The sequence below is a fragment of the Asparagus officinalis genome, chromosome 10 (assembly GCF_001876935.1).
Source record: "Asparagus officinalis chromosome 10, Aspof.V1, whole genome shotgun sequence".
In the NCBI taxonomy this organism is placed as follows: domain Eukaryota; kingdom Viridiplantae; phylum Streptophyta; class Magnoliopsida; order Asparagales; family Asparagaceae; genus Asparagus; species Asparagus officinalis.
Window position 1 is genome coordinate 69,379,138 of NC_033803.1, and position 22,237 is coordinate 69,401,374.

Here is a 22,237-nt window from a genome sequence, read left to right on the forward strand (position 1 = left end):
TTAGAGTTAACATACAACTCTTTGGACTTAATATGTAACGATTTGCAGTTAATATATTACAAATTAGAGTTAACATATAACGCTTTTGGACTTAACATGTAATGACTTGCAGTTAACATATTATAAATTAGGGTTAACATACAATGCTTTGCCTTTAATATGTAATGGCTTGCCGTTAACATACTAGAAATTGGACTTAACATAGAACGCTTTGGACTTAACATGTTTTCACTTGCAGTTAGCATACTAGAAATTATACATAACATAAATCGATTATACTTAACATTCTACCTTTAGGCTTATTATTCAACACAAATGACTTAACATAAAAGCCTTTAGACCTAAGTTGCAACTCATTAGACTTAATGTCATAAATATTGAACTTCACATCAGAAAGTCCGATAACTTACTTGGACTTGAACTTAACATAAAGAATTATTAAAAAAATCACATTTAGCCTGTATTTCTTTAATTTTTTATCTTTCCACAATGTTCAAAGAGAAATTACAAATTACTTTTAAAAAACCAATAGCTTAGAGGTCTTGTAGAACTTGCAACGGCCTCAAGCTCATCCTCGTCCTCCTCCAGCACCACCTCCTTCGCCACCTCTTCACCTTCAGTGTCGGAGACTAATCTGTTGTTTGACGGATCTTCCGATGAGAACTCCGACGAATTCGAGGGTTTCACCATTGCTATTGCCGGACAAATTTGCGTTTTTTTGTTTTGAAGGGAAAAGAAAGAGGGGGGGGGNGGGGACTATGTTGGAGAAAAGGTGGTGCGAATAATTTTGAGTTTTTTTTAAGTAATATGCCCACAAATAAACAATATAGTAGGAGTGTGCACCTAAGTTCGGTGGTGACGAAGGAGGATGTCGGTGTCTGCGAGAAAAGGACAAAGAGGGAGAGAGGAGGAAGGAGATCGGTTAGGAAAGTGGAGGAGAGGAGAAGGCATGACCATTGGATTTGGAGAGAAGAATGAATAAGGTAATACCATTTTGGAATTTTTTATTTTTCTTTCTCTTTCTGTGTTTAGTTGACAGAGAATAATGACTAAGGGCTGAATCGCATACATTTGGATTTTGAGGGCTGAATCACGTGAGAAAAAGATTGAAAGCGTTGGTCACATGATGTTCCAAAAATTAGGGCATCGACACAATTTTTCCTTTTATCCGTGCCATGTTAACCCTTCCGTTTCAATCCGTTGGATGGAGATCAAACGCCTGTCAAGCTCCACTAGCAGCCTCACATCTGATCCGTCCATCACCGATCCAGCGCACATTAGCACCGTCCAGATCAAACCCTAACTCCGCAAAATCCCAAATCTATTTCATCCCTCACCCGAATACATAAACGAAAACCCTTGGTCTTCCTCGCGCCGCTCTCCTCCCAATCTCCATAAAAATCCCAACTTGAGATGGTAATCCAATTTCCCTCGCTTCAAAACCCTAATTCCTCTTCCCAATTTTGATACCCTCACAACTTCTTTTTGTTGCTGTTTTCGTACAGGCGCCGAAGAAGGACTCGAAGGCTCCGCCGCCGTCGTCGAAGCCGGCGAAGTCCGGCGGCGGGAAGCAGAAGAAGAAGGTAAATTTTCGATCTTTTCGCGTTTAGGGCTAGGGTTTCGGAGCTTTACGCGTGTTTTTTGGATTCTGAAGAGGCTAGGGTTTTGTTTCTGTTTGGGTAACGTAGAAGTGGAGCAAGGGAAAGCAAAAGGAGAAGGTGAACAATGCAGTGCTTTTTGATCAGGGGAGTTACGATAAGATGCTCAGCGAGGTTCCCAAGTACAAGCAGATCACTCCCTCTGTGCTTTCTGAAAGACTCAGGGTATGATTCTTATGAGCATTAATTTTAATTTTTTTTCATATGGTTTCATTTGATTTGTTATCATTTATATGTGCATACTTGTTAGTGATGAGATATGTCATGATTTGGTATTTATTTTGAGAGTAGTTATTCATGCTAATGGTTTGTCCTGATATATTGGAAATACCCATGAAAACATTTGTGAAACCCTTTATGATTTTCTATCTTCTGATTCTATATGGATAGCTAGATAGTTATCTGATCTTGCACGACAATACATCGTAAAGGAGCGAACTGCAATAACACATAATATGTGAGGAGATCCGAAAGTTTAAATTATCAGATTCGTATTGTCATACTGAAGAAATCATGAATAGAATACATGTGATTAAGCTCACTTATTCCTTGTATCGCTACTTTTTTTTGTTGAGAAAAAGGATGGATTACCAAAATAGTAATCCAACCAGCTAAATTAAACAAAATTGGTTGTTACAACATAATACACATCCCCAACCAAGAATGTGTACACTAAGTCAGCTATGATTTACAAAAAACTACACCAGTTCCCCTCCCCTGCTATCATCTATCAACATCATAGCATAAAATGTAGCATAAAACCAACACTTTTACAAAGTTTTCATATTTAAACAACAAAACAAATTCACTTTTCCAGGATTAGCCTTCATTCCAGCAAAACCGTATCTACCGCACTCCCAGCAGCAGGTAGAGGAACTCTGGCATTTGCAGAAAAAATCCTTGCCTTTTTCCTCCTCCTCTCTTGTAATCTAGCTGCACGATCAGATACCATCTGTGAACCTATCCAAAATTTCGCAAAAGTCAAAATTTTGCCCAAAAGCTCAAGTGATCTCCTCTTATTTGAAAAAAATTCTATCATTTCTTTCCTGCCAAATACACCAAATAAGAGAACAAATAATCACATCTCTTTCAATATTCCACCTATCATTCTCCTCCTTAATCCAAGTATTCCAAATTTCTTTTAAAGAATACATAGTAAAATCTTTTTCAATTTTCAATTTATATTGAATAGATTTCCATATTGAGTATACAAACTCACATTTTACAAAAAGATGAAGATGATTTTCCTCTTCTTTGGAACAAAAGCAACACATCAAATCCATATGAACCCCTTTCTTTTCCAATTTTTTTTTGTGTTTAATCCATGCCTTAAAGCCAACCAGACCAGAAATTAGAAATTTCACCTTTAAAGGAACAAAGAGTTTCCAAAGATTTGTGCAATCATATCTTAAACCTCCATCAATAAGAAATTGATAAAAAGATTTAACAATAAACTTGCCTTTTGCTTCCCAAATCCAAATTCTCTTGTCCTCCCTGTGTACAAAATTAGCAAGCATAATATTGTTCAACATATTAACATATTGGAAAACCAAATTTCCAGTCAACTGCCTTTGAAATTGAATATCCCAAATCCATTCATTATTTATCTTTTTTTCTCAAACCACTAATAGAAGCAAAAGGGGAAGATGCAATATTAAAAAGAAAAGGAAACATAGAAGCCAGTGTATTTGCACCTGTCCATTTGTCAAGCCAAAATAGAGTTTGATTTCCATTCCCCACTTCTACACGAGTACTGCACAAAAAACTTTTAGCATTAACAAAAAAATTCTTCCAGAAATGTGATAAGAATCTTCTACCAGAATAAAAGTATTCTGTCCAATTTTTATTCTCAAAATATTTGTAAAAACTTATTTGTATCGCTACTTGTGTTTCGAAGTTCTCGCAACTGTTCAAGTCCCTAGTGCTGATACCACAGTAAAGGCATATTGAAACTAGGGAAAAAATACGAGACTTAAAATATTGTTAAGAAGGACGTAATGCGGTCTTGCTTGTAGCTCTTAAGCATCTCATTTTACGGGAATAAATCGTTTCCTTTGTACTGTTTTCTTCTTACACGAAAAAACCTTATAATCTTTCATTTTTTGATTGTCTTCTTTGGTTTGTAGCAAAGAACTATTGTTTATAGGGTGCATGCCTTTTTGGTCCCTGTGCGTTCAAAATGACACTATCACGCTTAAACATCAAAGTCGCGTGCATTACTGTGCGTCAAAGTGGAACTAATCTGTTAATGAACATTTGATAAGCAAATTAACTTCTAATCTAATATGTCGAAGCTCACATTTGATTGTTTCATAAACGAATACTAATGTTGATTTTTCTTAATGATCTCCCGAAACAAATTTAAATGAATACTTGGAAACAAATAAATGGCGAATGGTTGGATAATTGTTCAACCAACTGCCATCCCTATAGCTCTTCTTTTTAGACGGTGTCTACAGCTATATTTTTAGCAAATGGTGTCTTTGTTCATATTTCAGATTAATGGATCACTTGCACGAAGGGCGATTAAGGATTTGATGGCGAGGGGTGCGATTAGGATGGTTACTTCACATTCCAGCCAGCAGATCTACACCAGAGCTACCAACACCTAGATCACTCCATGCTACCTCTTCATTCGACTTAGAGGATGAAGTTCTTTCTTGTTTTCCTATTTTAGTTATTTTTTAATTTTCTCTTTGACATCAGCATCTTAAGTCCTATTTATAGAACAGTGTTTAATTGGGAGAAGATTTGGTACTTAGATGATGGTTCGCTGTTTGATATGAGCTCCATTATGTGATAATTATATTTTGAAAACAAGTCTTTCAAGTGACTTATATGCGCGTGACGACGTAGGTTTATATCTACAATTTTAGAACCATTATGATTCACCTCTATTTGAGCCTTGATCATTGTATTAGATATCCTTGACATAGCCAATATGTCAGGCCGATATATTCTTTTGGAAAGTCTTGCTGCCAAAAAGATATGGTCTCAATGTATTTTGCAGCTATTTTTGGCAGTTTTACTGTCTTAATGTATTTTGCAGCTTTTTTGGCAGTTTTTGGGTTTGGTTACAACGTATAAAGTTTTTAGCAAATTCAAGTAGGACCTTTTCCTTAAATAATTTCCTTTAAATGGTTAATGCTCCTATAAGTACATTATTTAAATTTTCCGTGCTAAAGTGTGTTTAGGTTACCTTTTAAATTTTTATATTATAGACGCACGTTATTTTAGGCACTAAAAAATGGCAAGAGGTAAAGCAAGGTCGAGCTTCGCTACAAGCATGACGAGGGTCGTCATAATGACGAACCTCGTCTTAGCCAATAAAGCTCGTCATTGAAAACGAAGCTCAACATTAAACATGAAACTCGTCATGGGAGACAAAGTTCGAAGCTGGTCATAGGGGACAAAAAATCCTCTAGGGAATGGAGCCTATTCAAGAGGTGAAGTTCATTCATAGACGAACCTCGCCAAACGGTGTCTTAGAAGACAAACTTCAACCATAAAAGAACTTCGCCGAAAAAATGAAATTCGCCCAGAAACGAAGCTCGTCAGTAAAGACGAAGCGTTTTCGAAAGACGAAGCTCACATCAGAAGATGAGGTTCGCCACACAGTGAGTCTTACTCTATCAGATGAACCTTGCCATGCAGTGAGGTTTGTCTCATTAGATGAACCTCGCCACCTAGCGAGGCTTGACGTTAGAAGGCTAACGGCCTTGAAGACCCAGTCAGCCCACGTGAGCTAAATTGAAGGAGTCAGTTATGCTTTTTAATCCCATGATCAGCGCGTCGGTTACGCGCTAAAGACCTATAAATAGCCTTGAGCAGCTATGAAGAAAAGAGATCTTTTTTCTAGGCGAGCTAGCACTCAAACTTGGAGAGGCACACAAGCATAGAGCTACATCTACGCTATTTTGGAAAGATACGAACCTCGGTTCTTGAGATTAAAAAAATTAGACGTGCGAGCGTGAAGGGCCAACGATAGTCGCAAGCGGCTCAAGAACTCGAAGGAGTCTATTTCTCCTCGAATTGAAGCAATCTTGCTCCGATTATCAACGAGAAGTAAGTTCGACGCGAGTATCGAGCTAGACATCTCATCGCGACACCGAACCCACATTAAACAAGAGAGAAGTTGAATCAATCTTCTCTTCCTCTGTACTTGAAAAAGAACAATTGTAAATAGATTTTTACCAAGCGATAGAATCTCGTCTCACAACTAAAACTGTTAAGAGAACCAATCGTTTCGTCTTTTTCGGAACTCTACAGTTATCTCATATGATGCTTATGTTGATATTTTTAATTGTTTGTTTCATTCTTTGCCCAACATATGGCAAAGATTTTGGTATGGTTAATAGATTTTTAAAGTTACAAGCGAAAAGGAGGAAAATATTTGAGAAGAGGTTGTTTATGCGGTATTTCTGTGGGAGGGAATGTTTCCTGCGTTCTCATCCAAGTATAAAGAAAATATTACGATTTTTTAAAGGCTAAATGACACTTAAATATCCTATTGTTTTACTATTTTTATATTTAAATACTCTATGTTGTAAAAAGTAGTATTTTGATACCATAAGTTATAAAAAATTAGCGTTTTAATACCCTAAATTGTGAAAATTTATCACTTAAATACATTATTGTGTCAACACATTTACACTTAAATATTCCACATTATAAAAAATGGTACTTTAATAACCTAAGTTAAATTAAAGTAGCATTTTAATACCCTAGGTTGTAATAAAGTAGCACTTTTAATACATTATATGTTAATTTCTAGGACATATTCTTAGAAATATTTCTAAAACGACTAACATAAATTACTAACGTGCTAATTTTTTAGAACTCAGTGTACTAAAAATACTATTTTTTATAACTTAGGATATTTAAGTAAAACAGTAGGATATTTAATTGCCATTTAGTCTTGTTTTTAATAAAAATAAGATGAAAATAAGTTTAAAAAAAAGGTAGGGGCCTCGTCATTTTAGATTAATCGTGTCAACAAAGGTCAGTATATGAAAATTTCAGGAGACATAAACTATGTTCCTTTTTTCAATTAAAAAAAAGGTAGAGGCATTGTCACTCTTGTTTAATCATGTTAAAGGTCAGTGTATGAAAATTTCAGGAGATAGAAACTATGTTCCATTTTCCAGTTGCTATATAACTATCAAATTGGCATTTCTAGAAGCACCTTTTTGTCAATACAGTATTATTTTTTCCCCCATTTCAGTTGTGACGCTATGATACTAATATCGAAATTAATATCCATTCCCGTTATTTTTTTTCTACTGCTAAATAATTCCTATACATAATAAGATTAATTAATTCCAGTAACTATGAGATATGGTGTTATCACACGTGTGACTCTGGAGTTTGTGAATCTACACGAGTATCCCTCAGATTATTTATTGTAATTTCATGGGTGCTCCTAAACCTATATGAAAAACAACTCTCGGGATTACATGTGTAATTATATTAGTAACCTTAGGGTTATGCAAATAGATAGATAGATTCCATGATTACCCGTGTAAATATATCATAGATACATAGACTCCAAGATTACCCGTGTAGTTACATCACACCTCAAGGTACATGATTATAATTAATCTTATAATATAATACTAAATTGACATCAAGTGTTAATATTAATACCATAATGTCATAAGTTGAAAGAAAGAAAAAACATATTAAAAATATGGTTTACTAAAAATACCAATATGATGTTTTAGCTGAAGCTTAGACATGCGGATGTTTTTAATATCAATATATTGCTATAACAAAAATTATATATATTAAAATTACTATTGGAGTCGGGTTATTGCGGTGGCATTCATAAGAAATACGTGAATAATTTGTGTGACCGCATAAAATATTAACAACTTGGGTCCATAGCTCAGTGGTAGAGCAATTGACTGCAGATCAATAGGTCACCGGTTCGAACCCGGTTGGGCCCTACTATATTATTTGTATTTGTCTATTTTTTTTTTAAAATTTGCTTTTCTTTTTTAAAAATTTGATTCCAAAATTTGCTTTGCTTTTTTCAAAATTTGATTCCAAAATATTCCATCTCATTACTATCTGCATATTTGATTCCAAAATATCCCATTTCATTACTCTCTTTGAATAAGTTTTATACTTTACTGATATACTACCTTCAATTACTAGATATACTACCGGTTGCTTCTTAATTTGCTTTTCTTGTTTCAAAATTTGATTCCAAAATATTTCCATTTCATTACTATCTGCATATTTGATTCCGGCCCTAATTTGCTTTTCTTTTTTCAATAGTTTGCTTTCTTTTTCCAAATTTTGCATATTTAATTCCAAAATATTCCATTTCGTCACTCTCTCTAAATAAGTTTCATACTTTTATTAACATTTGAATTCTTATTCTATCTTTGAATTTTCCTTTTGATCCTATAACCAGCCTTATTTACACATTACCACACGCCCCACTTCGATTACGAGATACTCCCTTGCATGAAAATATTTGTGCTCCCCATTCTCAAATTCTCCCTAAAAACATTGCACAAAATTGCTGCATGTAAGTGCATCTTCATTTATGAAGTCAATGAAGGCTATGTGCCCCAAACTGTTTCAATCTTTATTAGTATTTCTTATGAGAAAAAAAAAACTTTTTGGTCATTATTTGTGAATAATGAACACAACCACAAAAAATATAGCTGATGTTTTTCAAAGTCTGTAGTAAACTATTTACGACTATTACACGTATCGCATTTAAATATTTCGCCTGAGGAACATTTCTATGTATTAAGAGTATAAATTATAATTTTCAAACTCTCATCGGATTTCAGAGTCATGTGTAGTAGGGGTGGAACTGAATTGAATAATTAATAAACAGTTCGGTTATTATCCATCCAGATATTCAATCAAGTTCCTATTCGATAGTTCATTCAGTACTACACAAATAATTTTCCGGCCTATAAACACATAGAATTTAACCAAAGATATATTCGATTTGGTAGTTCATTAAATATTCGATAGCTTTTTACATTTTAGTTCTATCAATTGAACTTATTGCAAACTGTTTCAATCTTTATTAGTATTTCTTATGAGAAAAAAAAAAAACTTTTTGGTCATTATTTGTGAATAATGAACACAACCACCAAAAATATAGCCGATATTTTTCAAAGTCTGCAGCAAACTATTTACGACTATTACACGTATCGCATTTAAATATTTCGCCTGAGGAACATTTCTATGTATTAAGAGTATAAACTTATAATTTTCAATCTCTCACCGGATTTCAGAGTTCTATGCAGTAGGGGTGGAAGTGAACCGAAATATAATAAACAGTTCAGTTATTATCCGTCCAGATATTCGATCAAGTTCCTATTCGATAGTTCATTCGGTACTACACAAATAATTTTTAGTGTTCGGCTCATAAATGAATAGAATTTAACCAGACGTACATTTTAGTCCTATCAATTGAACTTACTGCAAATATTACTTATCTAAATTTTTATGGAGAAATTTTTAAAACCAACCATTTTTAAAATTTAATAGGCAAAATCGACCTAAACTGAAAAATATTAGCAAAACCGACCCTTTTCAGGAGAAAAGGGTCGGTTTTGCAGCGGAGGGTGATTTCCGAAGTGCACGGGACTAGCAGTCCCGTGCACTCGCTGTGCACATTTTTGTGCAATTTTCTCTACATTTCAAGTAGTTCCTGTGCATATATCAACACAAACTTCCTCTAACAAGTCACATACTCATTTCACCACTGCATTTCATGTAGTCCCTGTGCATACATCCACACAAACTCCCACTAACAAATTACATACTGATTTCACCACATACTCATTTCAAATCAAACAAATCACATCACACCACAAACTCCCACTAACAAATCCAGCATAATAACACCACAAACCCACTTAGAAATCAAACATATCACATGATATTATCGACTACAAATCCAAAAATCACATCCCTAAATAGTTTTGTAATGTATATAACCTGTAGTTTACATACATCCAAGAACTCTCCTCCTCCTCCTTTGTCTTCGTCGTCCTCCATACCGCCCTTCGACGAGTTCGTGATCCGGTTGCGTTTGTGGTTGTGACGGTCCAGCTCCATCGTCGACACGTTGGGAAGGTCCAGCTTCATCGTTATTTCTGCGTCGTCCTCGACTTTGTCGCTGTTGTCGTGTATATACGAATGACCTTACCTCCCGTCCATCATGACGATCTTCGTGAGTTCGGTGTAAGGCTTGTTGAAGCCTCTGCATTATAGCCTGATATATTGATACATGTTCATGTGCTTCGGGATTTCTATCTGCTGCGATAGATAGTTCAAAAACAAAATTTCATATTAAATTTGATATTACAGAATGTAAATTTGAGATTTAATTTTTTCGTACCTGCTCGAGCCAATTCCAAACCACGATTTGCAAGAGTTTGAACTTCATCTATTGCTGATACCTGCAAATTTTTCAACACATAAAGTACCAATAAAAATGGACTTAAATCAAAATATGAAAATACTTACTAATTCTCTCTCATCTATACCCCGGGGCACATATCCTCTTTGCGACTCAACCGGTATTGTGGTCGAATGAAGTATCCATCTTCGGGTTATGTCCCAATACCAAGTGTAGTAATCTGATTCCCGAGGAGTTGGTTCAATTTGGTTGACAATACAAAAATGCCTATCATTCCATTTGTGTATAAAAGCTTGATGCACGATCATCCAGTTTATTTGTTGGCCTCCTTTCTTTGCCTTCCTCTCTATCTTTTCAACAAACTGCGGAACATGTTGTGCAAGACCATATTGTCGAAGCACGCGGTCCGGTACATGCATTTCTACTATCTCCAAACATATAAGAGGAACTCTAGCTCTCCATACAACTTGGTATTCTGTGCATATTGGGGGTAGCTGAGGTAGAAATTGGGTGTAGGGCTCCCATTCCATCTACAATAATTTATTGCAGTTGCATATCAGAATTGGGTTTTCAGTATGTAGAAGAAAAAACGCATGTTTTTCGGTGAGAATTACCTGAAAAATCTTCATACGGTCAAGCTCATTCCGGTAGAAATCTAATTGTCTAGCCGGGGTCTCGTCATAGCATTTTTCGACATTCCATCTACAAAAAAATATTTATCATACATTTAGTACCACAATGATAACTACAATTATATTCGCTACACTAAAAATACAATACCTGCATCCCAGTGGAATTTGTCCATCTAATTGTAAATGCGTGCATAGTCTTGGCTTCAAATGAAGTCTCTCCCATGCCCATACTTGCAATAAGCTTAGACACCCTTTAAGCTCACTGTTTTGCATAAGTGCCACTTTTGACATCTCTCTATATAAATACGCCAAAACAGCACTACCCCACGATTTTGTACCACATACGTCCAAGTCCTCGAGGAGTGGTAACCACCTAGCATATTCACAATATTCCAATTTATTAAAATAAGCTAATCCCCGCTTCCGCGATTTGCGCCGCGATAGCCCCGCTTTTTGCCGCTTTTTACAACACTGATCAACCATAACGATACTCGGACCTCTCTGTATAGACAATGATAGTATAAGAATGCAATATTATGTAAATGCAAATATTACAATTATAAAGTAACTGAATTACCTCTGTACAGGATATAATATGTGAACGATGCTGAGCCTGGTCATATAAGACCTCATCACTAACCGGCCCAGGATCCATGGTGTACAAACCTGCACATATAATTATACACATGTTAATAATCAATCATATAGTAATTCAGTTTCTTTATTAAAGTATATAAAAATAAAAAAATGATATAAATTACCAATTAGTTGCTATCTATTGTGTCTAGATGGACAACGAGGTCGAGTATGTCCCGGTTGTTTGCAAAGACTACATTTTTTGTGCTTGACCACTCCTTCTCGCCCTTGATCCATGGTTCCCCTAATTCGCACAGATCGTGGTCGACCTGCTTGTCTCCGGTACTGAGGTGGAACTATATGTGGTCCATTATATTCAGGCCAATACCGACTATCATCAGGTGGATGAAAACTCTCACTATATGTCTTTTGATAGTGAGCTGTTGAATACCAAGGCGAGCAATACCGATTTCTGGGAATTCTAGCACCTCCCGGCTGATTAGAAGAAGCCGCAAGCACATGTGCACAGGGTATTTTTTGGAGTTGTGGTATGTTACATGTGCAAGTGCAATCAACATCAAATAGTTTAACGGTGTAGATACCGTCACAATCTTGTACCTGCCATTCGTTGTCGTTGAATACAGTAATTTGACATGATCTTGCTGCCTCAATTCTTCTATGCAAAATGGACTCATTTTTTGGTGTGTAACGTGTTGTCCAGTCTATGCCATCACCACGCCTTTTGTTGAAGTATGCGTTTAGTCTATAGAATGTTCTCGCAACCAAAGATTGTATTGGCATAGCTCGTGCTCCTTTAAGAACGCCGTTAAAGCTCTCGGAGCAATTAGTCGTCATCATGCAAAACCGCACACCCTCATCCTTACATAATGCCCACCGATGCTCGAATTGAGGCTTCAAGTTATTTTCAATCCAATTATGTGCATCTAATGACAAAGACTTGATTTTCTCCCTGCAATGTTCATACACTAATGTGTCGGTCGCACACCCGGCTTGCCACAAAAGATTTTGCAAATTAATCTCACCGTGTTTTTTCTTGAAATTATCTCTTATATGCCTTAAACAATATCGATGGTGATGTGGTGCACTAAAACCCTCATGTAACGCCCTTATAATTCCTTTCATCCTATCCGAAATAAAGGTAATTATTCTTGGCGCACGGACACTTGGAATCCACTTGTATATAAGTTCAAAAAACCACTTCCAACTAGACGTATCCTCCACCTCCACGACTGCAAATGCTAGAGGAAATAACCCGCCATTTGCATCTACACCGGTCGCTACAAGAAGCACGCCTTTGTACTTTCCATATAAATGTGTACCATCAATGCTCAATAGCGGACGACAAAAAGTGAAGCCCTTAATAGCAGGACCAAATGCCCAAAACACGCGAGTGAACCTCTCCATACCCGGTGCAATCTCTTCGGATAATATTTCGTATTCAGTACCCGGATTATTTCGTTTGATAGCTTCAAGATACTGTGGAAGTAATTCATATGATTTTTCCCAATCTCCAAAAATTTTAGACAACGCTTTTCTCCTTGCATCATATGCCTTATATTTAGATATCTTAATCCCCCGCATGTCATATACCCTCTGAAATATCTGACTTGCATTCAGATCAAGTTCAGCTCTAACTTCAGGCATAATTAGCTTACATATATAAGAAGAAGATGCAGAATAATCATCGACATCCACCGACGGGTTGCAACATGTATGAAGTCCGCAATATCTACATATTACAAATTGCCCATTTGATGATTTTCTCACAGCGGCATTTAGCAACCAAGGACATTTTTTATTTCTCTCATCTTGCTCATTTGCATTCTCTACTTCATTCTTATCGTTAAAGAAGCATTTCACATTGTAGTTTGTTGCATTAGTTTTTACCGGCTTTAATTTGACCCGATTCTTGATGGACCATTCTCGGATTGCAAAAATCAGTGCCTCCTTGTTCTCGAATAGATCCCCTTTTTTAAAAGTGAAGTCCTCAGGTCGTTGTAAATTTGGCCCAACATCAACAAATCCAGCTTGAGAAGTATTTATCCAATCCTCATTATGAAACTCGTCGGGCAACGGATCTTCAGCTTCCACATAATCATTGTTAACGTTAAATTGCTCCATCCAACGGGCGTCATCATCTATTCCAGCTGCCACATGCATGCTATCAATTTGCACGCCATCTTCTTCAAAATGATCTGAATCATCATCTGCTTCATCTTCTATAATTGCTCCGACTGGTGGGTAACCCGTAACATGAACTGAAGCGTCGTTAAATATATTAGTTGACGTCCCACCGATAGAATACTCACTTAAACGTTGTGGTTGAGACCATGGCTCTTGACTTGGAGATGTCATAAAACCAATCGACTCGTTGTCTAAGTCAAGCATCCGAGAAAACTCTCCTTGAGGTCGTGAAACTTGGGCAAATTCCTGAATCGGATACTTCTCAATAAACAACTCAATTGACGCTTGCTTCTCGACTAATTGTTTCATGTCATTCAATTCCTCATCTTCGGTAATCTCCACGGCAATAGTTCTACTCTCATTTATAGGACAGTTGAAGAACACCTTAATTGTATATTCTTCTTTCTTAATTTTAGTAACTCTGTGTATTTCCCTAGTCATTCCATCAAAATTACACGACTTAGATAGCATGAACATTTTCCGAGAACCTCCATCATACACCGGCAAATTATTCACTCCGACGCCGAGGCTCCCATTAAAGAAACAAATAATGGATATGGAGTTCGTCATCGAAACTGAAAATACACAGTCCATCATATGCAAATAATCTATTAATATCTGAATAAATCAACATCAAATTTATTACCTTAATCAATCTCAAATAATGGCTACACCCTTAATTATTATTCATCATTTGTAAATAATTGCTAAACCCTAACCCCCAAACCACATTATTCATCCTATTGCACAAAATAAAAACTAATCCTACCCAATTCTAGCAAAATTAACAGCAAAATTAACAGCAAATTTGATGAATATCCCTCTCAAAAATAATTGTTAAACCCTCTCATATGTAAATAATTGCTAAACTAAACCCTAACTCCCAAATTAACAGCAAAATTAAAAAGAAAAACACACCTGAGAATGGGGGTTCGGTGGGCGTCGATGGTGTCGGATGCGCGACGAGGTCGGAGGGCTAGGGTTAGGCGGCGACTGCAAATGGCAGGGGGTCGAAGTCGAAGTTGAAGGCTAGGGTTTGGGGGGGTTGAAGGCTCAGTCACGAGAGCGTCGGGGTCGGCGGCGACGGAAAATGGCGGTGATCGGCGGCGACGGAAAATGGCGGTGATCGGCGGCGGGGGTCGACGAGGCCAGCAGGTTTTTTTTTTCTTCGGGGGAGAGTGGTCACGAGATCGCAGAAGGAAAGAAGGAACGAAACGAACGAAAAGAAAGCGGAGTTAGTGGGGTAGGCGGACTGCACGGGACTACTAGTCCCGTGCAGTTCCGTAATTGCAAAATCGACCCTTTTCGGTTGTTTTTGCTAATTAATTTCTGAGACGGTCGATTTTGCACAATAAAATTGAAAAATGGGCTGTTTTAAAAATTTCTCCAATTTTTATTTACAAATACTACCCTATAAATAGGTAAGAGTGGGCTCTAGGGGCTACAGTTTTCACTTTTCTCAGTTTCTGCTTTGCTCCTATTCTCCTCGGAGTGGATTCTAGGGCTAGGGTTTTCACTGTTCTCTCCTCCCTCGGTGCTCGCCGTCCCTCGAATCTCGTCGCCGAATCCTCCCTCGAAGCTCGTCGTCCCTCGAAGATCGCCGTTTACTCCTCCCTCGGCCGTTTTCCCTCTCGAGCCATCAAAATGTAAGTTGGGAAGCTTAAAAGTTACCCCCACCATTATTCTCGATTTTTAATTTATATTGATTGCTAAAGATTACTTCTTTGTGCCTTTTACAGATAATTTTTGCACAAAATCCGATCTCACCCCTTGCGGATCCGTAATATCAGTCAAAGCGTCATCTAATTGTCGGAGGTGAACTCTCCTCTTTCTTTACTGCCTAATAATCCGGCTCAATGTCTTGCTCTTAAACGGTCATTTGATTTGCTCGACTTTAAAAACAGGAGTCATTAGTATGCTTAAGTGACTGGGCAGTTGGGCGAGTGACATAAATCATTGTGTGTTAGCGGTGTCTTTAGAAGAGAACTTGAGAGAGGTTGTGTGCCTTGTTTGATGAATAAAGCTGCAACTTTGTCCTCAGATAACAAGTATCACATAGTTGAATGTCGATTTCGTGGTTGGGCAGTTGGGTATTCTTGAAGTTTCCAGCACATAAAGTTACCAAATGAAGCATTATATTAGCCTATCTTGTTTGATGAATAAAGCTGCAACTTTATTCCTTATTTACCAGACCTATCTTAGTACTGGTTCCTTCAAAAAAGGAAACTCTAGACCAATTGCATGCTGCATTTCTTGTTAGCACTAGATGTTTGTTTTTCAGATTTCGTGGATTATCTACTGAGTTGGGAAGGAAACGTTAGGCTATGCGCGTATTCTGTTGATATTAGTATTTATTAGCCTTGCCTTTGGATAATTAAAACTCGGAATTCAAAAATGGGTTTGGCCACCACAATCAAAAAGTAAATTAAAATCACAATAAACTAAAAAGAACAAAATTCTCAATAAAATGGAAAAAATTGTACGTTTGATATAAGACAAGCACCCCTTGCTCGGATTATCCAAGAATCCATCAAACTCACAAAACCCTAATGCATTCATAATGAAATCATCAAAAAATTAGAAATAATCTGTTAAAAAGATCGTCAAATAACAAATAACATAAACGACCATGAACGGCGGTCACATCAAGAGTGTTAGCTCTGATCTAGGGTTTTAGCCGCGAAGATCGCGATCTAAACCCTAGATCAGATCTAGGTTTTGACGGAAAGGGGAGAGAGAGAACAAAGAAGGAGACCTAAACCCTAGATTCGATCTAGGGTTTCGACGATAAGGGGAGAGGAGAGGGAGGAGAGAGAGAGGGAGGAGAGAGACGTTACCCGTGTCGAGAGAGAAGATGTTTCGACGATAATGGAATTTGAATTACGTGTATTTGGGCTTTCAAATCCATCTCTCCAAAAAAATTTGATTTGAAATCTTAGCCAACTTAGAATCCAAACTACAGATTTGGATTTGAAATACCGTGGATTTAAAATCCTGGGCCCAAATCCATGTTCCCAAATACAGCCTTAGGGCTCTTTTGATGTTAACCATCCCTCTGTTACCCACTGAATTGTTAACTTGGAAGTCGAATTTCTGCCTCTCTAATTTTGTTTTTCAATCCATCATGCACAGGATGATTTTGTATATTCAACTGACGTGCATAAATAAAGAGAAAGTAGTATTTCAAATGCTTTTAAAAAATATATAAATAAACAAGAAAAGTGTTTTATTTCTGTCACTTCTACTTTATAAGTTAAAAGTTATTTTTTGATCTACATATATTTCTCATACTTTCCGTCATCCGACTGGCTCTTAGCACGGTGAAGAGGCAGCCCATTCATGATAAGAATTGTAAAAGCGGGCTACCACCTCAACTGGAAGCCCAATTGAATCAATCTTTAGCCCAGTGGATGCATTTACCCGCAAATACAAAACCCGACCCGCTTTAGTAGACCTATTTCCATCCCTAAAAATCGCCTGATCTCCGTCTCCTTACTTCTGGGCGCTCCCTTTGTACTCGTGCTATCTACTGTCAACAGTCCGTCGCCGCGTCTGTAATCAGATAGGTAAGTTTTTAACAATGTAACGGTGTAAATACCACTAGCACTAGTGTACATAGGGGCACTCGAGACTAGGTCCCGCAGACCCACACGCCTGCATATTGTTGAGAAACTCACTAGTGTACATAGGGGCACTCGAGACTAGGTCCCGCAGACCCACACGCCTGCATATTGTTGAGAAACTAGCATTCATCTCTGAAACACCTCCCACACGCCTGCATATTGTTGAGAAACTAGCATTCATCTCTGAAACACCTGAATGAAAGTCCATAAAACACATTTAGAAGGTTGAGATGTGGAGAACTGCAAGTAGTTGAGGAATTAATGCACAGAGCGAGGGAATTGCTAATAATTGAATTAATAGAGGGAGGGAAGGATTCCAATAAATAATGCACTTCTCAATAAAGACGATGTAAATGTAAATGTAAACATACATACTGAGAAATAATTTGGTAAATGAACCAAATGAGAACTACTACAAATTTCCTTTGGTTCACAAACTTGCTATCATAATAGGCATGAATAGTTTAATACATAACTAGGAAGATCGTGTACTTAGTTTATTATAGAAATAAAGCATTAACATTATTGATAGAACGGGAGGACTGATTGTATACATTCTGCAATTTAGTGCAGGGCAAATAATGCAAAGTTTAGCTATTTGATATTATGTCTCTGAGAATTGCATCGGTTGTTGGAATCCTTCCCTCCCTCTGTTAATTCAATTATTGGCAATTCCCTCGACCATTATTTCCTCAACTATGTGCAATTCTCCACATCTCAGCCTTCTCCTTCTCTCTGACCATTAATTCCTCAACTATTTGCAATTCTCCACATCTCAACCTTCTAAATACGTTTTATGGACTCTCATTCAGGTGTTTCAGAGATGAATGCTAGTTTCTCAACAATATGCAGGCGTGTGGGTCTGCGGGACCTAGTCTCGAGTGCCCCTATGTACACTAGTACTAGTGGTATTTACACCGTTACCTTGTTAAAAACTTACCTATCTGATTTCTTCTATTAGTAGTTCCACTAAATTAAAACCAAATAATATATGTCTTATTTTTAGAGGAATCTGGAGGGCTGAGCTTGGTATTCCGAAGATGGGCCACCAAAAAGACTGCTGGTTCTACCAAGAATGGCCGTGACTCCAACCCAAAGAATCTTGGTGTGAAGAAGTTTGGTGGAGAGGTAGAGTACGCTCTCCAAAAGCTTGAGCTCTATCATTTCCTTCGCTATTATTTGATTTAATTTTTGTTAATTTTGCAGAGGGTGATACCTGGTAACATTATTGTTCGCCAGCGAGGCACTAGATTTCATCCTGGGGATTATGTTGGCATGGGAAAAGATCACACTCTGTTTGCCCTAAAAGAAGGGCAAGTGCGGTTTGAACGCCACAAACTGAGTGGTCGCAAGTGGGTCCATGTCGATCCCAAGGAAGGCCACATAGTTCATCCCCTTTATACTACTGCTGCTGCAGAAGCTGCTTGATGAATCCAATTGCGTGCTAGTTTTAGGAGTTTTGTTTTGGGATCAGGTGAATTTAGCTTGGAAAATAAGTACATGCTCATGTTACTAGTTCATCTGATGCAACCACAGAACCTAAACTTGTACATTTATTGTACGACGCTCCTTTGCAAAAGTTTACATTGAGATTTTTGGTAAAATGATAATGCAAACTGCAAGCCATCCATCTTTCTGGGAACAGTTGGTGCTGATTTTACGATTTTGAGTCGGTGAATGACTTCGCTGGTTACTCTATTTCAGTAGCATCTAGATGCATTTGTGCATCTTGTATATGGTGCGCAACCATGAGCGGTGTTGCGACAAGAGTATGGTTTGGTTTCTTGGAAGTTTGAAGTAATAATTATCAGTTGGTATTAAGTAGTATTGCTGTTAATGCACTTCAATATTTGGTTGGATAGATCCCCAAAAGGAGAGGATATCATCAACTTTTGAAGTCAAAACTTGTAGAGGAGATATCAAAAGTGATATTGGTGTAATTTTTTGGCTGTGATCACTGCAGCAGAAATACTAAAACTTTGAATAAGCGTTTCCTGTATCCCCTTGTTTTTGAAGGTACTCGCCATGCTAAAAGATCTTTAATTGCCCTCCATTTATGCCCTTAATCACCATCAATCACCTCAAAGGAGAAACCACTTATCCTCGCAGAACAAAATCCACAATTTCTGATTGTTGAAACAGTTTCTACAAATGTGTCGAGCAATACATTGCCTTTGTTACACTGTACAAGAATCTCAGACGAAAGCCAGAAAGACCTGAGCACTGGGGTAGTCATGAAGCTACAGAAGGTATATGAGGTGATCCACAATCAGACACATCAAAATTTGTGTCGCCAGATTCGAACCTTCTTCGGTTCTCAATAGCAGCCTGTACTCTCTGATCGAACTCTTCGTCCGAACCTGATAACATGTACCGCAGCTTGAAGCTTATACGGATAATACTTTGCTTTAGTAGATATCTCTAATGGAGTTTCATCATATGAAGGATGAACAATCACATATTTGGTCAAAGAACAAATTGCGTAAAGGACTTTCTTAAAGTATGTAGAGATGGTCTCCAATGAGTGTTGAAAGCGATCCGCGGTCATCCATTTGTTGAGCGTTGCGGAAGCCAAACAACTAAATCAACGTGCTACGAGAAATCAAATCAAACGAACGTCGAGAGAAGGTCAAACGAACTAAATCAATGCCACAAACACAAACAACCAATTTTAATGTGGTTCGGCAAGTTGCCTACGTTCACTGGACAAGAAGGGGATAGAGCTTTTCACTAATAGAGAAGAAGATTACAAACTGAGATTACAAATCACTCAAACTCACCAATTAATCTCACCAACAAATCTCTAATTCTCTCCAAACAAAACCCTAACCAATAGCTCAGAAAATACCTCTTTTCTGTGCTCCAAATATCCTCAACTTTCTTCTCAATTCTCTCTTTCAATTGTTCCATATATATAGAAATCCTAAAATCATAAGCATACTAGGAATTCTAAAACAAAAAACAAAACAGATTAGGATCCTAATAACCTGCATCCAAAACAGATTTGGAATCATGTTACCAAAACAGATTAGGAATCTCAATAACCTGTTACCAAAACATATTAGGAAACATATTAGGAACCTGCTATCTAACAATTCTCCACCTCGGCGAAGTTCTCCCAAAACTGAGCCGACACCAATACTAACCAAACATCTCACTTGTTGCGTCCAGTACGAAGTGGAACAAATCTACAACAACGGACTCAATCCATAACAAGTCGAGAACCCAAACGAGAATGCGAACAAACTCCAAATGTCAGTATCAACTCACCAAACCGGCTGTATCATAAATGACTGCCTACGTATCCTCTTGCCCAAGGAATCAAGCCTTCACGTAGTTCACCCAAACGGTCTCCAAAGACCCTCAATCAAATAGAAAAATTTACAACTCTTTACCAATATCACCAACGGATTTGCAACTGGTAGCGCTCCCAATGGCCCCAAACAGAAACAAATCAAACACCTCCATCCGAGGTGAACCAATGGCCTTATCCAAAACATGTCCACCAGCTGCTCTCGAATCCAAAACCAACTCATTATCTGCATCCAAATCCAAATGATCTCCAAACTGTGTCACCTTAGCTAGAATCCCAAACGATATAGTATGATCTGGAGTATGTGGAGTAATCTCCATCCAATGTGAAGTAACATCACCCTCCGCCCGCTACGATATCCCAATGATCTGATCAACACTCTCCACCTTCCGAGAGTCAAATATGACATACATGCTCAGAACAAAATCAGAAGCTCCTAACTGATAATCAAACGAACTTCTGAATCCCAAACGTGCAATCAGATCAAATCTCATATCCTCAATGTGACCAAATGCTGAGCAACCAAATATCCGACGCAACCCAAAATCTGAAACAACTCCACCAGATCCAAAATCTCTACACGCAGCAGTCGGTAACCTATGATCAAGATGATCCAAATATGTCGAAGCTACAAAACCAAAATCAATACTCGACAACCAACGTCGATCCCCCTCCAGTAAGGAACGACTCATCAAAACTGTCATCTCATTTCGTCGCCCCAATGTCTCCACATCAATGAAGTGTCTCAAACTGTCATGAGCTTGGCACAAATGCAAGAAAAAACCCCTACCAAAGCTAGAACGACAGATTACCTTTCTGCCAATACACTTCTTCCAATTGTTATTGACTTCTAGGACTTCACACCAACGGGACCTGGTTGTAACCCACCAATGCCTAGAACAATCCCCAACTGCGGAAACCAAATACCGATTACCTCCCAATGATGCCTCCTTGGAAGGTCCCAAAATGTCTGACTGAACACCACCTAAAAGACCACTCGATCGATGGATAGAAGTGTCAAACCCCGTCTCGGTCTTCTTGCACATACTAATGTGCTCAAAGAACTTTAATCTGCAGGTCAAAACACTCCTCAACAAACCATGCACGGCATAACCAATCAAATAACCCAACCTCAACAAATGTCACAGTCTAGCCAAATCCAAAGAAGTCGTCAGCTCTCTATCAAACACCGTGCTCCTAATCAAATAATACAAATTATTCCTCCTGACGTCCTTCATCATAATCATGGACCCCAATGTGACCTTCAAATATGAATCGACCGGGGTCACCCTATAACCTGCTGTCTCCAAAAATCCAAGTGAAATGATGTTCTTCTTCAACCGAGGAACGAACCTCACTCCAGTCAACTCTCGAATTACCCCGTCACTCATCCTAATCCGAACGATACTGATACCACCAATAGGATATTCATGATCATTACCCATGAGCACGACCTTCTCTTTTTTCAACTCCTGAAAGCTGAAGAACCAAGCCCTCCTAGGGTAAATATGATAAGAAGCACCCAAATCCAACATCCACTCTGTAGAGTCGGCAATCACAAACTGACGGTAGTGCAGATAATGAGTAGCCCGAAGAATCCGAATCTGAATTATTACCACTAGCCTTGACAACATTCACCTCTGAAGCTTGAATAGCTTTCCCCTTATTCTTCCCGGCTCGATCAACCAACTTTAGACATTCGGCTTTCCAATGTTCATCATTTTTACAAAAGACACACTGATTCCTACGAACTTTAAGATGTGTCCCTCTAGACTGTGACCTCCTACCACGGTTTGGACTCTTTGCTCTTGTCACCAATGCCCTCGCTACCG

At 37.9% G+C, this 22,237-nt stretch overlaps 3 protein-coding genes and 1 non-coding gene across 6 annotated transcripts; 3 read left to right on the forward strand and 1 right to left on the reverse strand.

The window, feature by feature from the left end:
- LOC109825705 (40S ribosomal protein S25-2-like) lies at positions 1,306–4,549 on the forward strand. Its single transcript, XM_020392578.1, has 4 exons — positions 1,306–1,416; positions 1,506–1,583; positions 1,689–1,823; positions 4,157–4,549. The coding sequence occupies exons 1-4, from the start codon at positions 1,414–1,416 to the stop codon at positions 4,268–4,270; spliced, it is 330 nt and encodes a 109-aa protein (XP_020248167.1). The 5' UTR covers positions 1,306–1,413; the 3' UTR covers positions 4,271–4,549.
- On the forward strand, positions 7,535–7,606 carry TRNAC-GCA. The gene has a single exon. It is a non-coding gene; the product is annotated as a tRNA-Cys (tRNA).
- LOC109826072 (serine/threonine-protein phosphatase 7 long form homolog) lies at positions 9,330–14,829 on the reverse strand. 3 transcript variants are annotated; one of them, XM_020393033.1, is made up of 7 exons: positions 14,388–14,829; positions 11,266–11,354; positions 10,837–11,061; positions 10,671–10,758; positions 10,164–10,586; positions 10,036–10,096; positions 9,330–9,953 (listed from the first exon to the last, which is right to left on the reverse strand). In XM_020393033.1, the coding sequence occupies exons 2-7, from the start codon at positions 11,319–11,321 to the stop codon at positions 9,640–9,642; spliced, it is 1,167 nt and encodes a 388-aa protein (XP_020248622.1). In that variant the 5' UTR covers positions 11,322–11,354; positions 14,388–14,829; the 3' UTR covers positions 9,330–9,639. The 3 variants fall into 3 exon arrangements, with proteins under 3 accessions (XP_020248622.1, XP_020248621.1, XP_020248623.1); XM_020393032.1 differs by lacking the exon at positions 14,388–14,829 and adding an exon at positions 11,450–11,560; XM_020393034.1 differs by lacking the exon at positions 14,388–14,829 and having other exon boundaries at positions 9,330–9,950; positions 11,266–11,349.
- LOC109825336 (50S ribosomal protein L27-like) lies at positions 14,921–19,091 on the forward strand. Its single transcript, XM_020392181.1, has 5 exons — positions 14,921–15,115; positions 15,209–15,284; positions 17,905–18,000; positions 18,099–18,220; positions 18,299–19,091. Exons 3-5 carry the CDS (start codon positions 17,916–17,918, stop codon positions 18,518–18,520), a joined length of 429 nt encoding a protein of 142 aa, XP_020247770.1. The 5' UTR covers positions 14,921–15,115; positions 15,209–15,284; positions 17,905–17,915; the 3' UTR covers positions 18,521–19,091.

Bases quoted from the DNA above. Each gene is read 5' to 3' on its own strand.
- LOC109826072 (XM_020393033.1), bottom strand. From the start codon at position 11,321: ATGAGGTCTTATATGACCAGGCTCAGCATCGTTCACATATTATATCCT. The intron at 10,759-10,836 runs GTATTGTATTTT...ATTTTTTTGTAG, and splicing joins CAAATTCCACTGGGATGCAG to ATGGAATGTCGAAAAATGCT. The intron at 9,954-10,035 runs GTACGAAAAAAT...TATCTATCGCAG, and splicing joins TTTGGAATTGGCTCGAGCAG to CAGATAGAAATCCCGAAGCA.
- LOC109825705 (XM_020392578.1), top strand. The intron at 1,584-1,688 runs GTAAATTTTCGA...TGGGTAACGTAG, and splicing joins GCGGGAAGCAGAAGAAGAAG to AAGTGGAGCAAGGGAAAGCA. The intron at 1,824-4,156 runs GTATGATTCTTA...TTCATATTTCAG, and splicing joins TGCTTTCTGAAAGACTCAGG to ATTAATGGATCACTTGCACG.
- LOC109825336 (XM_020392181.1), top strand. From the start codon at position 17,916: ATGAATGCTAGTTTCTCAACAATATGCAGGCGTGTGGGTCTGCGGGAC. The intron at 18,001-18,098 runs GTATTTACACCG...TCTTATTTTTAG, and splicing joins TATGTACACTAGTACTAGTG to AGGAATCTGGAGGGCTGAGC. The intron at 18,221-18,298 runs GTAGAGTACGCT...TTAATTTTGCAG, and splicing joins TGAAGAAGTTTGGTGGAGAG to AGGGTGATACCTGGTAACAT.